The sequence below is a fragment of the Saccostrea cucullata genome, unplaced genomic scaffold (assembly GCF_032062105.1).
Source record: "Saccostrea cucullata isolate Sc308-1 unplaced genomic scaffold, CSIRO_AGI_Scuc_v1 ctg31, whole genome shotgun sequence".
In the NCBI taxonomy this organism is placed as follows: Eukaryota; Metazoa; Mollusca; class Bivalvia; order Ostreida; family Ostreidae; genus Saccostrea; species Saccostrea cuccullata.
This window is the reverse complement of record NW_026918875.1, coordinates 477,271-492,500: the sequence shown is the minus strand read 5'-3', so window position 1 is coordinate 492,500 and position 15,230 is coordinate 477,271. Positions and strand designations below refer to the sequence as shown.

The 15,230-nt window shown below is 34.4% G+C and overlaps 3 protein-coding genes across 3 annotated transcripts in view; 2 read left to right on the top strand and 1 right to left on the bottom strand.

The window, feature by feature from the left end:
- Nucleotides 1-979, bottom strand: part of LOC134273861 (voltage-dependent anion-selective channel protein 2-like) — a 6,297-nt gene extending 5,318 nt beyond the window's left edge. Inside the window, exon 1 of the mRNA XM_062756086.1 lies at nucleotides 838-979. The gene's annotated coding sequence lies outside the window, so the exon portion shown is untranslated. The remainder of the gene's footprint in view (nucleotides 1-837) is intronic.
- Nucleotides 980-4,242: 3,263 nt separating this feature from the next.
- Nucleotides 4,243-11,969, top strand: LOC134273830 (sphingomyelin synthase-related protein 1-like). Its single transcript, XM_062756044.1, has 5 exons — nucleotides 4,243-4,376; nucleotides 8,302-8,888; nucleotides 9,140-9,257; nucleotides 9,715-9,865; nucleotides 10,192-11,969. Exons 1-5 carry the CDS (start codon nucleotides 4,368-4,370, stop codon nucleotides 10,533-10,535), a joined length of 1,209 nt encoding a protein of 402 aa, XP_062612028.1. The 5' UTR covers nucleotides 4,243-4,367; the 3' UTR covers nucleotides 10,536-11,969.
- A 1,759-nt stretch (nucleotides 11,970-13,728) lies between these two features.
- The window catches only part of LOC134273339 (uncharacterized), a 56,779-nt gene continuing 55,277 nt past the window's right edge, over nucleotides 13,729-15,230 (top strand). The window contains exon 1 of the mRNA XM_062755541.1: nucleotides 13,729-14,233. Coding sequence (XP_062611525.1) covers nucleotides 14,168-14,233 — 66 coding nt within the window. The 5' untranslated portion in view covers nucleotides 13,729-14,167. The remainder of the gene's footprint in view (nucleotides 14,234-15,230) is intronic.

The window sequence follows — 15,230 nt, the reverse complement described above, 5'->3', positions numbered from 1 at the left end:
TCAAATGCAAATTCTCACTTCATTTATATATTGTTTTGAGAGGATCTGACAAGCATATTTTCTTACAATATAAAACAGGTATTCAAATAAAATAATCTTCTTGTTTAAATTTTTCTTTGAGTCCTCATGAAACTTTATCAAAACTTTTAAATTGCTCTGTATACAAAACAACCAAAAAAAAATAAATAAACTGAAATTATTTATCATCACAATATGCAACTTTCTGTACCTCTGAAAAGTATTTCCTAAAGCAAGTGATATTTTTATTCTTGATGAAATAATGTGTATTTCAAATTTGACCTACAAAACAGCTACAATGACATTTTTTAGGCTTTAATTAAATTAACATAAAAAACTTTCATTTCATTAAACAAGGTCCAATGTCTCTCTTTATACAACATCTAACATATTTTCAATCTCAGGTCAGTGGTAACCTTGGGCTATCCCACTTTGAAATATATTCTGAACCGAAAGTAGGTAATTGTATGCACAAATTCAACACTCTGGCAATCTGCATGGTATTTCAAACCTCTGTCAAACATATCCGGCTCTTATAGATTCGAAGGGCGTGTCCATCCCGTTTGAAAGAAGTATTGATAAAATAATAACCAAACTGAATGAGTGAACTTTACGTTAAATAAAACAATTAACACGCAATTTTAATGATGTAAGGACAGAGTGACATTCTCGACAGACAAGAGCAAGTTCGTGTTTAAAGACAGATCACATCTCTTGAAATAAAGTCTTGTTCCTTTGAACAAATTTTAAATAGAACAGAAGTGATTAAAAGCATTTAGTGCAGAGCAGTTCAATTCAAACCTCTTTAAAGTTACTTACTTTGTATAGACTTGTAAAATGTAATGCAACCGTTCTTTATCGAGAACACACGCTGAAGGTCACAATCTTCTTTTCCGGTAGTCTCGCAGAAAATTTTATGCAAATATAAAAAAAAATTGAAGGATCTAAAATATAATCAATGACACTAGTAAGGTCTATGTCGATGAATATAGGGTGAAACACATGTTATAAGCAGTAAATATATTTTTTAAATATAATTGTCGATTTTTTCTGGATTGACTAATAACCGAAAAAGTGAAAGAGCTGAGAGACTGTAAACGGTAATGTTTCTCCACCTACACAAGTCCTTCTTTCCAGAAGGCATTATATTGAAATAAATTATAAGTAATATACAACAATTTAATATTATTTCAATTTTTAATTAATTGGAAAAGGAAAGATCTATAATCTATTACTTAAAAAAGGGGAATCTATTTTACAAGACCGTAGTCAAACCTAGCTTGAATGTGTTGCTTTACATGAGAAAGCATATGTTTAAGACCTGACTAGAACAAAACAATGTTAGTTTTTTTTTTTGTTATCAGTTTTATAATGTGCAGTCGCTTTGATATTTTAATTTTTCAAAATATAAATATTATTATGGGTAATATTTTACTATAGTGCAATTGGGTAAGTGGGCAAGTGCCTTCGCAATCTAATTAAGCTTAGACATTTCATCTCGCTCTTCATAGATTGATTTGTCGCTCGTGAAAGAGCGACAAATCAATCTACGAAGAGCGAGTTGAAAGGTCTAATTCTAATTAGATGGTGCCTTCGCATAATTTTCTTAAATTTTTCTGCATTAACGATAAATATCTTTTTGTGTTCATATCATTTGTTGATTATTAATATATATTTAACAATCAGGGGAAGCTTATTCCCCCATGGTACCTGATCCCAACTCTGGCGTTTTGTCTAATTTGATCTACATTATATATAACATCAATAAAAAGAGAGTAAAATGTACTAAAAGAAAACACTGTACATAGAAAAGAATCCCCCCCCCCACTCGGTTTACGGACCTGTATTCTTTAAAATTTAAACTTTTACATGTAATGTCGATTTCGCAAAGTTCCATTAATTTAAAACTACTTAATTGTACTGAACAAAATTAACCTTACCTTTTTCCTTCCCTTTGTAACAGGAGAGGAGAAAATGCAGTGGATCAGACCGGGATTCGAACCCGGGCCCCCTGATGCTCCGGTCAGGTGCTCTACCAACTGAGCTATCTGGCCATCAGTGGTCGAACCCGGCTTACCGCCACATTCCTCCCTCCTTAAAGGTCTTTGGCCCTCTAAAGACCCCAACCCAGGCTCATCCCTGGCAGGTCTTTCACCTGTCAATCCCAGGGCATGGCACGGCACCAAATGCAACGGGAGAGGAGAAAATGCAGCGGACAAGACCGGGATTCGAACCCCTGAAACTCTGGTCAGGTGCTCTACCAACTGAGCTATCTGGCCACCGGCAATCGAACCCGGCTTACCGCCACATTCCTCCCTCGTAAAAGGTCTTTGGCCCTCCAAAGACCCCAACCCAGACTCATTCCTGGCAGGTCTTTCACCTGTCAATTCCAGGGCATGGCACGGCACCAAAAGCAACGGGAGAGGAGAAATGCAGCGGACCAGACCGGGATTCGAACCCGGGCCCCCTGAAAAATTAAATTACAAGATCAAAATTATTGGTATCAAAAAGAAGGTCTTGTCATAAAGAATCTTGGAATGAACCTGTGAAATATTTAAATTTTAGTGCTTGCTGTTTAAAAGTTATGACCAAGGTTAAAGTTTTTTTTTAAATATGGGGTCAAACTCTAAGGTCAAAAGTATTTAGCCTACACCCTTTGTCTATGTGAAGCATGAAAACCCTAGCACCAAGTATTAAAAAGTTAATTTTGACCAAAGTTAAAAATTGGTAATTTTTAGTTATAAGGTAGCCGGGTTTAACTCAAAGGTCAATGGGTCAAATTTGGCGCATGTTTCCCTACATAGAGTAGATTTCGGATCGCAAACCCTTGGATAGCTAAGATGGGTACCCTAAAAAAGGTCTTGTCACAAGGACTGAATACAATACACGTGAAAACATATGAAATCCATAACCCTATCCACTCAAAAGCTATGGGAAAGGTTACAGTTTTTTTGCGAACAAACAGAAAGACGGGCGGGCAGGGCAAAAACTACATATCTAGATTCCTCGATTACGGCATTGTCTCAAGACAAAGTCTGGAGTTCGCATATATCTCTCTCCTACCAAATGGGTGAGGAGCGTACACTTTGGCCGTGATTTGCGACGATGCGATGACGGGGGCATAAAAAGATATCGCGTAATCACGCACGATGAAAAGAAAATGGAGATAGGGGGTCAAACCGAAGAAATAGAATAATTCAAATTACAGTTCAAAAAGCAAAAAGGCAAGTCCAATTTTTATGCCCCTCAGTGGAAGATTCTTGCGATGTCAAAGTTTTTGCAAACTCCAAACAGACAGACGGACGAACCTTGCCCAGAACTTTTGATTGGGTGGGGCTATGGTTTTCATATTTCACAGGCACTATGTATACTCCTTGTGACAAATCTTTATTAAGGTACAACCAAAAACCTAGCTCTTGGTCTTGGAATCTGATCCTCTTTTTCCAAAACTTTCCAAACCTTAACCTTGGTCATGTAACTTTTGAACAGTAAATTGGTGCTTTTAACAGTAATTAAATTGGTGCTAGGGCTTTCATACTTCACATGTGTATTCATTGTGACACTGCATTAAATCTTAACGGCTTTATCATAGGCTTGATGGCATCTTTAATTTTTGTCCCCCGCTTTCTATTAAACATGTTATGATTTCTGACCCCGTGATCTTGACCTTTGCGTTTGACCTACTTTTCAAAAATGTTATTTTTTCTTTATAACTTTTGATAGAAAAAAAGATAGGACTTTCATGTTTGACAACTATAATATACTTTAATTAGGTCAAACATTCAGGTCAAGGGGTCAGATATGATAACTGACCCCCTTGACCTGAATGTTTGACCTAATTAAAAAAATCAACTTTGGTGATAACTTTTGAATGTTATATGATACGGCGATCATATTTGATACAATATGTCATAAATAATGACATCTCATCCACGAAGTCACCGAAAGCAGGGGATCACAATGCTTTGCTTTTTTAATATTGAAAGGGGGGGGGGGGTAAAAATACAAACATACATGAAAGTTTTATATAAAGAAGCATATAAAATTAAATGAAATTTACAAAAAATTTGGACCATGAATTCTTCCCCTGGCATCCGAAGGTTCTTCATACTTTTTCATTGATTTACAGGAGCTGTATGTCGTCTGCTGGCGTTATCAGTTTAACCGGCATTTAGTTTGCTCATGTTGATTTCCTGTTGTTTATGGAGTCGGCGAAGCTCATGGCCACATGGCCACATGCGACTGCGAGTCACTGAACCCAGTACAAAGTCCGCTGTTGCGGCTTTAGATTTTTTGTTATAAACAAATTTCTCCACAAGTGAATTAAACTCATCTGAAAAACAAAGATAATGTCAAAGGTAAGAGTAGGACGGGAAAAGAAATGCTCAAGCTCTTCTCAGTTTACCTTCAAAATTCACCACAGGCGCAGACCCCAGAGGACTGGAGCCTATTTTACAAAAGAACTTACGCTGGAGACCAAAAACTTCAATTGATTGTAAATTTATGCAAAATGTATGATTCTGTTTCAAATCACTAGTGATAAAAATATCTTTTAATATTCACATTCTTTTTAAAAACATTAAATTCATTCTCAAATGAAATGATAAATAATTATTATCGTCTCGTATCCTGTTTTCGACCGTATTGTATTTTCGACCTATTTTTCCCAATCTGCTTCCCGTGCAGATTCCGCGTGGTAGAACATTATTTTCGGTTGCTACTTGGAAAAATACTTTTGAAGCACAACTGTAGTGAAAATATCCAAAATAATTAATTCAACGGAATTCCCCCGATGGTTTTAGACAGATGTCAGAAATTCTAGTCTTTTTACTAATGCACATTTTATCTGTTGATTAATTAAAGTCGTAATCGGTTAATTACAAAGATTTTTTGGTGACACTTTTCCGAAAGAAAATAAAGATCTCTGTCAAAGAGACGCATGAATATTGAAATGAATGGGTGGATCAAACAATTTTTTTTTCTTCCTTAAATATGAGCACTACCTTACAGATTTTTACTGAAAAATGCAACGTAATTTCATTGATTTTTTTGGAAATGCACAGCTACTCACAGGTGGGTTCAATCAACGAATAAATGTATTTGCAACTAAAATATGCAACTTGTTCAATGTTTTTTTGAAAGGCAGACAATCATAATTTTATTGTTTGGAATATCCTGTGGATATTTATAGCCAATACTGATTGGGCGTTGATACTATATTTAGGTCGAAAACACAAGACGCTCATATTTTTGTAAGGAAAACTGTACCCTCTCCATATTATGGCATATAAATAAAATAAACACAAAATTGCAATTTGGGTTATATCATTTTATTTATAGACACATATGCTAACATTTTAAGTCCATATTTTTTCAGATTCTATAAAGTATGCAATAAATTAATAAATAACATCTAAATAGGTCGAAAATACAATACGCCAGGATATAGCTACATGTATAAACAGACCTAAATTTTGGTCTTAGTTGTGAGTTCTTTTGTAAAACGGGCCATAATGGCCTTAAATAATGCTTTTACATGCTGAGCCAGTACAATCACTGACTGTATATTTTAGGGATGTCAACGAATAGTCGACTATTAATTTCGACTATAAGTCGAATGGACCGACAATCGAATAATGAAACGACATTCAATTATTCAAAATTGAAAAAGCGTCCTACCTCAAACTATATAGTGTACGTCCACAGTCACAGAATATAAATAATTTTCCACATTGTACATATGGAAAGCACAGTAATTACATACCGCAATATTAATAATTAATTCTCAATTACTGACCTTTTTAGGTCACCGAGTAAACTCAGGTGACCTATTGCTATCCGTTTTCGTCCGTCGTCGTCCGTCGTTTGTCGTCCGTCGTTTGTCGTCCGTCGTGTGTTAACATTTGAACATTTTCAGCTTCTTCTCTGCAACCATTGAACCAATTTCAACCAAATTTGGCACAAAGCATCTATGGGTGAAGGGGAACAAAAATTGTGAATTTCATGGCCCCTGTCCCCCTGGGGCCTAAGGTGTGGGGCCGAAACCACTAAAATTAATGCAATCTTTTAAAATCTTCTTCTTTACTCCTGAGCATCAAGCAGTCAAACTGTTGCATTATTGTAATCAGCATTGAGTCCTTTACCAAAATTGTGAAATTCATGGCCCCAGGGTCAGGGGTTCTAGTGCTAGGGCGGGGATAAATAAGTATATAGTGAAAATGCATTATTTCTTTGGAAATCTTCTTCTCTACTCCTGGGTATTAAATAAACCAACTAAGTACATAGTTATGATGAGCATGAGTGCCTCTACCAAAATTGTGAATTTTATGGCCCCAGGGTCAGGGGTTCTGGTGTTGGGCGGGGCTCTATTAATTATATATAGTGAAAATACATGATTTCTTTGAAAATCTTCTTCTCTGCCCCTGGGTATTAAATATACTAACTAAGTGCATAGTTATGATGAGCATGAGTGCTTCTACCAAAATTGTGAATTTTATGGCCCCTGGGTCAGCAGTTCTGGTGTTAGGGCGGGGCTCTATTGATTATATATAGTGAAAATACATGATTTCTTTGAAAATCTTTTTCTCTGCCCATGGGTATTAAATATATTCACTAAGTGCATAGTTATGATGAGCATGAGTGCCTCTACCAAAATTGTGAATTTTATGGCCCCAGGGTCAAGGGTTCTGGTGTTGGGGGGTTGTGTTGTGCTCTATTGATTATATAGTGAAAATACATGATTTCTTTGAAAATCTTTTACTTTGCTTTTAGGTATTAAATAAACCTACTAAGTGCATAGTTATGATGAGCAAGAGTGCCTCTACCAAAATTGTGAATTTTATGGTCCCAGGGTCAGGGTTTCTGGTGTGAGGGCAGGGCTCTATTGATTATACATTGAAAATACATGAATTCTTTGAAAATCTTCTTCTCTGCTCCTAGGAATTAAATAAACTAAGTACATGGTTATGATGAACAAGAATGTCTCTTTTAAAATTATGAATTTTATGACCCTAGGGTCAGGGGTTCTGGTGTTAGGGGGGTGGGGCTCAATTAATTATATAATGAAAATACATTAAATCTTTGAATTTTTTTTTTCTTTGTCTCTGGGTATAAAGCAGATGAACTACCTTTATAGTTATGATGAGAAAGGGCCGTATTCTTGCAGAAATGTGAATTTCAAAGCCCCACTGTCAGGGGTGGGGTGGGGGCTCTACTTATGTACTGAAAATGTATTTATTGTTTGAAATCTGCTCTTTTGTATTTATAAAACATTTAATTTTTGATATTAAGGGTGCCTTTTTGAAATTTGTGCAATGTGTGGACCTAGGGTCAGGGGTTTATGTCACAGTGTTAGGGGCACTACTGGTTAGTTGGAATGCATTTTTGTTCCCCTACCCTGCATATGGATATTCAGTAACCAAGCTAAGCAACTGCTAAGTGTATTGTTATGATGATCAATGGTGCCTCTTTCAAAATTGTGAATGTCATATAGCATCTGGCTTAAAACATGAATCAAATTCAATAACTGGAAAATTGTTGCATAATGCTCAGGTGACCTATAAGGCCCGTGGGCCTCTTGTTGTTATTAAAATACAATAATAATCTTCCTTAAAAGACATCTTGATTGCTGGGGCAATCATTATTGGAATAAGCATGCAGTATTTTACAGTATCATCAGAGGTGTGGATAGTGTGAATTTACAATTCTCATTTCCAATTTATTTTAATTAATAAGCCTTCAAAACCACATGCTATCAAAAAATGCTCCGAATAGTCGACTATTGACTATCGTTCGAATAATTCAATCGAATGTTCGACTAAAGAAATTAAATATTTTGACATCCCTAGTATATTTAGCTATAAAGGATGAATTGTCTACTGCAGCTTTAATCTAGCAGTGAGGCATAGGTAAGTATGGTTTCTTCACATTGTGCAGAATTATTACTGTTACTGGAAATGAGAAAATGTATGGCCAGACCAGAAATTGACCCCGGGAGTCGGGACCCCTACTTTGCCAGGCAGGTACTCTACTTAGTACTTACTGATATACCAGAGTTGATACCCACTAGCTAATTCAGTAGCATTTCTCCCTCCTCAAAATGTCTTTTCTCTTCAAGACACAATCCAAGTTATTATTTGCCCCTGATAGTACTTTCACCTGCAAGTATGGGTGGTCAGTGACACTGATTCTGTAATAGGAAATCAATCATTTATTACAGCCGTATATGCATGTACAGATGTTCTGCTTATTCATGAGAGAGAGTTGTATTTTTTTTTTTTACAGAAATTGAAGAAAAAATCAGTGAAGAACTGGAGCTGTGAGGAAGTGAAGGATTGGCTTGTTGGTGAAGGTTTTACCCAGTATTCCAAAACTCTCTGTGATACCCACAAAATAGATGGCCAAGTCCTGCTGTCCTTAACAGAAAATGATCTCAAACAACCTCCACTGCAGTTGTCCGTTCTGGGGGATATCAAACGGCTAATGATTCGTATTAATACTCTCCATGCCAGGACTCCTGCATCAGAGAACGAATTGTCTTCCTGTAATGACAATTCCAGTGAAGACGATGTGTTCACAGGAACTCAGGATTTTATAACTCAGAAAAAGAATGTGCATCTTTCTCAATATTTAGATTCTGAGATCTTGAAAACTGTTCTAAGCTTTGTATATGTATTTACTGTGTTTTTGTTCACTTCTTTTGTAATGGTGATTGTCCACGAACGTGTGCCTGATGTAGAGAAATATCCACCACTGCCTGATATTTTTCTGGATAATGTGCCATTCATACCTTGGGCATTTCAAGCTACAGAAATAATTGGTATGGCTTTAGGTGCCACATGGTTCACAATCCTCTTCTTTCATAAGCACAGGTGAATTAATAGTATATATATACATTATGTGTCTACCAATTATTCTGATTTTCTTAATCGAACAACTATGTTTAAATCTAAAACAGTTTTGAAAAGTGGGTAGATTGTACATTCTTCAAATCCACAAGCAGAAGTTTGAGTGTTAATGCTTCAAATATGATGATTGTCTTAGAATATATGTCAGTATTTTACATGATAGTTTATATTTATGATTTAAATTTGATGAATGACAACTACATGCTTCATCTTAGATTCATCTTAATGAGAAGAATGTTTTCGTTGCTGGGAACACTTTTCCTGCTACGCAGTGTCTGCATGCTTATAACCTCACTTTCTGTACCGAGTAAACATTTAGCTTGTGAGAAAAAGGTAAGAGCTTTTGTGGAAGAAATGTTTTATGAACTCTAGTCCTCCAAATAAATTTATGTATTTTTTTTTTAAAAAAAGTCTAGCAGAAAGAGAGAAAATTTAGACCAAAATAAAAATAATCTTTGCCCTTTTTCTGATCGAGTCTTTTAGCAAGAAGTAGGCAGGTACTAGGAAAAATATTTCATGTTTGTTTTTGTTTTTTTCAACCGAAAATTCAGATACTCAGTAAACATGTATCTCTTTATGCAGAATTAAGTTTTATCATCACTATAAAGCAAAACATGTTCTGTAACTAGCCAAATGACCACATGTAATCTGTTGAAAACTGACTGATAAAATAAACGAAGTTAAAAAAATGTCAGTGAAAAGAGTGATAAAATATTTTGAGAAGGGCTAATTTTGTTTGTAATCTAAGAATATAAAAATATCTTAATTTAGGCTTTACTCAATCTTTCAGTCCTATGGAGACATGAGGGCCAAGTTAGGGAGGGCGTTTGAGATTTGGTCTGGCCTGGGGATGACCTCTACTGGAGTACGGACCTGTGGGGATTACATGTTTAGTGGACATACAGTTGTCCTTACCATGCTCAACTTTTTCATCACAGAGTGTAAGTGGCACTATATAAAGATTTAATACAGAGATGGATGGTATATTGAAGAAAATTACTCATGAAGTTCTTTTCAGAGAAAATGTGTTTCAAAAACATATTAAATAGACAATAAAGTATATCATGTTTTCAATATCATTACGTAACAGTGTAAGTCACCTAATACAGACATTGTTGGAAACCCATGGTTGGTTCCGGCTCTCTTACGTCACAAGGTAAGAGAAGGGAGACCAACCATGGGTTTCCCACAATGGATACAGGGTATGACAATCCACTAGGGGTGTGATTTTTTTTTCACCGTATACATTTCTTTGGTTGTTTTACAGACACTCCAAGAAAGCTGTACTACCTGCATACCTGTAGCTGGATGGCCAATATGTTTGGGGTGTTTCTGATCCTAGCAGCTCATGAACACTACTCCATTGATGTATTTGTAGCCTTCTACCTCACCTCCAGACTGTTCCTGTATTACCACACGCTGGCAAACAATCGCTCGCTCATGGAACGCGACAAGGGAAGAAGACGATTTTGGTTCCCACTCTTTTCATTCTTTGAGTCCAAATGCGATGGAGTGGTTCCAAATGAATATGAATGGCCAATTCCTAGATTAATAGAAAATGTGAAGAGTATATTTGGCACTGCTACTCCGCTGAAACCAAAACGAAAATGATTTAGTGCAGAAATACTTTATAGGTGTTGTTTTCCATGTTTTCCTATGAAAAGTGTGTGAATTTGTTTTATTGGTTGTACTTGCAAAGGATTTGTAATGATTATAATTTTGTGTGCCAGTAAATAAGATGTTTGACAATTAGATAGATACAAGATGAGAATGTTTTTAATGAAAGTGTTCATGTAAAAATTGTGGCTAGTGCTTTCAATGTTCCTAAAGATTATTTTGTACCGTATATAAAATACTGACCATGTTTTCAAAATGTTGATGGGTATTGGATTTATGTTTTGCCATCCATAGTTTACTTGAGTGCAAGTATATATTTTGAAGTGCCATATATCTGTTTAATGATAATACCTAAGTGCTTAAGAGTTTGTGATACAAAAATGTTTTATTTTAATTGTAAATCGGAGTAAAAGACTCCATAGTTTTTTTTCTTATTTAAGGAAATTTTGTTTGCCATAGCAGTTTTAGGCCAGGTTGCCAAGAATATTTCTTTTGGTTGTAGAACTTGTTTTGTCTTTTGGATTTCATGTTTACAATATTCTGCAACTTTTTAAAAGAAAAGAAGGCTTTCCTTATAAATAAAGACCCAAAGATATGCACTGTAAAACTGGTTAACAAAGGAATGTTTACTCAGTTTAATGCACAAATTAAAAATGAGCATACATGTATGTTTCCCATTCATTCATTCTTTGAATGTACATATAAGTGCAAATTCTAAATACACATATATAAGTTTGTTAAACACGAAATAACACCTAGCAATTAAATCTTTAATTTGAACATATATTTTACCCAATATTTTTTCACTGTGCTTCCACTGAATATTTTTTCCTTCTTTATCTATAAACTATACTTCTAATGTTTGTGTATGTATATTCAGGTTCATTATTTTTAAGTCATATGAAACTCAAAATATGGAAAATGTTTCAAAGGTCAACTAGCTATTTCAAAGCTCTCCCATTTATGTCATATATAAACTGATAACTCAGTATTTCAGATTATTCCATTAGTATACATCTAGTTTATCTTATTATAATGTTTACAAGTTAGAAACATTTTTTTTTCTAAATTTCTTGCAAAACAGCTTTCTTTGCAAAATTGTAATCTTGCTATATTTTTTCTTCGTTAAACCTTCAGAGCACTGAAAGCTCCAACTGTTGAAAATATTTTTGTTGATTTGTTTATTCATACAAATTAAGGGAAGAAAAAACAAAGACTATTGAATCTTTGCTGCAGTTCAAATGAAAACTTTTGTTTATAAAGCTTGTGATAATTTTTTTTATACAAAATGTCTATTGATAGATATGAACAATTATGGCAGGAAATTTACTTTTTAATATAGGCACTGCTTTCTTGGCTGTTATTGGTGATATTGTATGCATTTATCTACCTTACTATATTTTTTAAATAAATATTGATATTAACCTATATTTGTGCATTGTGCTAAATAAAGTACTGAAGATTTGAAGAGAAACAAAAAGGATTTTAAAAATTTCAGATAGTTTGTGTAGTACAGTAATTATATTACATATGTGCTTTAGTAGAAACTGTTCTTGTCTTCAAAGAAAGGCTCCACATTTCAATTTATATTCTAAAACGTATTTCAATCTTGTTCAGACTGTTGTATAACTTTAATTGTTAGTGTGAATATATGTTTGTCAATTTCACACTAGAACTCCACACAAACTTTAAAGTTCAATTTCTTTTCATTTTTTTTTTTGGAATTGCTTACATTTACGAGATTGTTTTCAAGTGTAGGCAACAATTTTTACCTTTAATATTGAGATTTTACAAGGAATAGTACAAATATTTGTTTAGGTTTTGAACGGTAGAATTTTTTTCTTGTATTTGAAGATACCTGGTTTATACGTGTATTATTAGGACATTCCATAGTGTAAGGCTAGATTTCAGATTAAGATAAAAGGAAGAAGTTTAATCATAAGCTTGTTTGCATGGTAGTGACATGAAAAAATAAAGGTAGCAATACTGTCAAATTGATAGGCAACCATTTTCTGAGGGTCTAATAATAAGGGACTGAGAGTATACCTGTTATTTCTTGTCAAAAATGAAAAGAAAAAAATCACTCAAAAATCCATTTAATTCCTACCAACTTCCAAGCTTTAAAAAAGTGAAAATGTAGAATACATATACAATTTTTTTGTGGGAGATTTCAGAGTTTTTGTCTTCTCCATATTTTTCTTTGAAAAATTGAAAATAATAGGGAGTCTGGACCGTCCATTCCATTTTTTTAATACTGGAAATGGCATCTACTCATTTGATGCTGTTTGATGTACGCTCCATCAGTCAAGATCTTATTATACCCCATGCAACAAGTTGTGGGATGTATAATGTTTTCGAGTCCTATTTTTTTTCAGCGCAAATCCTCATAAACCGCTGCACAGAATTTTGTCAGACTTTGCAGACATTTAGGACACGATATGTAGAAGTGCATCAGGAAATTCGATTCCTTATTTTTTCGGGATTTTCGACATTTTGAGTTTTGGGGGAGCGTGGGGTATGTGAGCTTGCTCCCTTTTTCTTTCATTATATCTGATATGATAAAAAATTATTAATAAGTATCCACCAAAAAAGTTTGGGAATTTAAATTCTCTCACAGTGATGTGAAAGTTTACTCTTTTTGTCAGTTTTGAGAATCTCTGGTCGTAACTTGGACGACCTAAAAGTAGTACGGAAAAAAGGGGGAGGGTATAATACACCAAGTTAAAATGTTTCCCTTTGAACATGTGTTAAGTAATGTCTACAAGAATGGAAATATGATTATGAAGCAAACAAGCTTGAAAAATATTTTTGTTCGTCTACTCATCCCAAAACCAAACATTTTTGTGCAAAGTTAAATAACTTGGGCAAACTTTATTAAATACCGATCGAGACCTCTGGGGACAATGAAGAGGGAAAGAGAGATTCATTACAAAATTCAGCCTATCTTGTGCATGAATTCAAATTAATTTTTCATGAATATACGACTAGTACCATGCTTAATAGTTTGTACATTAATTTAAATCCAATTAATTCTCGCATAAAAATACATCATATAGTTGTGGTGAAATTCGGTTTACCTGTTGAACGCAAGGCGGGCAATATTCTGCAGGGAAGTAAAAAAAAAAAAAAAGTCAACTCGATTTCTACATTTGTATTACTATAATCATTTATTGATCAAAGTGATCAATTTTCTTGTGTATTATGAAATATTTTAGGAACTTATTTGCACAAGACGCATCAAAGATCGTGATGGTAAGAAGAATGGACGCGTTTCGTAAGAATTAACCGCGGTGGATACACCCTAACTCTATTTAAAGGACTGCTATTTAAGACGAATTCTCAAAGCCCAATAAGGGTGCCGACCAAGTCACACGTGAGAATCAGGGGACCGTGAAGTTTCTGTCAACCTTCGAGCTCAATAACCTAAACCAAAATCCACGTGGGGTGTGGCACCGCTGCTGTTTAGAAGAGGAGCTAGAACGCTTTGGGCCGCGGGGAAACAACGAGTTTGGGGTCCAGCGCTGCAGTTCGCAATCTGAGGGGGGTCCAGTAGTGACGATCATTTGTAGATTTAATTAATATATTCAGTGGTTATGATTCTTGGACAAGTGTGACTTATAAACACGATGGAATTGGGACAGTTTTATAGTTTTCTATGGATTTTAATATTGGTCACATTGACAGCATCCCAGGTGAGTTTTACCTGAAAAATCAATCATGGATATTGATGATCGCAATCATTTGCAAACACACTCGGCAAACGAGAAGGTGTTTTGTGCGTGTGTTGTGTAGATTAATCAAAAGTTCATATATAATTAATGCATACATTTGTCTTCACGCACTGTTGATATTTAGAAGTCAGAAGTTAAAATAGAAGCGTCATCCGTTAATATAAAACCTTTCATTAAGTGACAATGTCCACTTTATTTCATCGTCGTGTTTTATTTTGGGTAAAAAGGTCATGACTGCTGGCTCATTGTAATTCTCTGGAATTTAAAAGCCAAACATTTGAATATGAATAGAAGACCATTGGTTTGGAACACTATTTTTGGGGCGCTGTCTTGTTCCTGTGCAATATTGGGTGCGGTTTCAATTTCTACGAAATAATCTGAAAGGGGGAATGATGAACATGGTTAACATTTTAATAATAAAACTTTCATCATAAAATCCTTTTTAAAAAAAATGAAAAAAAAGCAAAAAAGAATTATTTACAAAAAAATATATATATACTTTAATTTTACAATTTATCTTTTGAATTATTGAAATGCATACCAGGTGATGAAGTGGATTTAAAAAATTAAATAATGAAAAAAAAGACATGAATTGTAAAATTCATTGAAAATTTAAGGATTAGGGATGGGTGTGGGGGTTCATATATGTAGTTGTATCATGTTTTTTTTTTTTAAATATATAAACTTCTACAATATATTTGTTAACACAATTATAGTTATGTTAGAGATTTTCTCATGTAGGATTGCTCTATTATGATAAGCCTTGCTACAAGGAAATAAAAGCACATAATTGGTTATATCACAATACAGGACTGGCTGTTTTTTTCATTGAAACTTGAACAATTGCCCATTTTATTTCCTAAATTTCTAAAACCTGAATGAAAAGGGTGCAATATAATTGTATTGGTTTGGAATGTTATGCTTTAATATCGGACAAAGATCAATTTTGAATACGAAG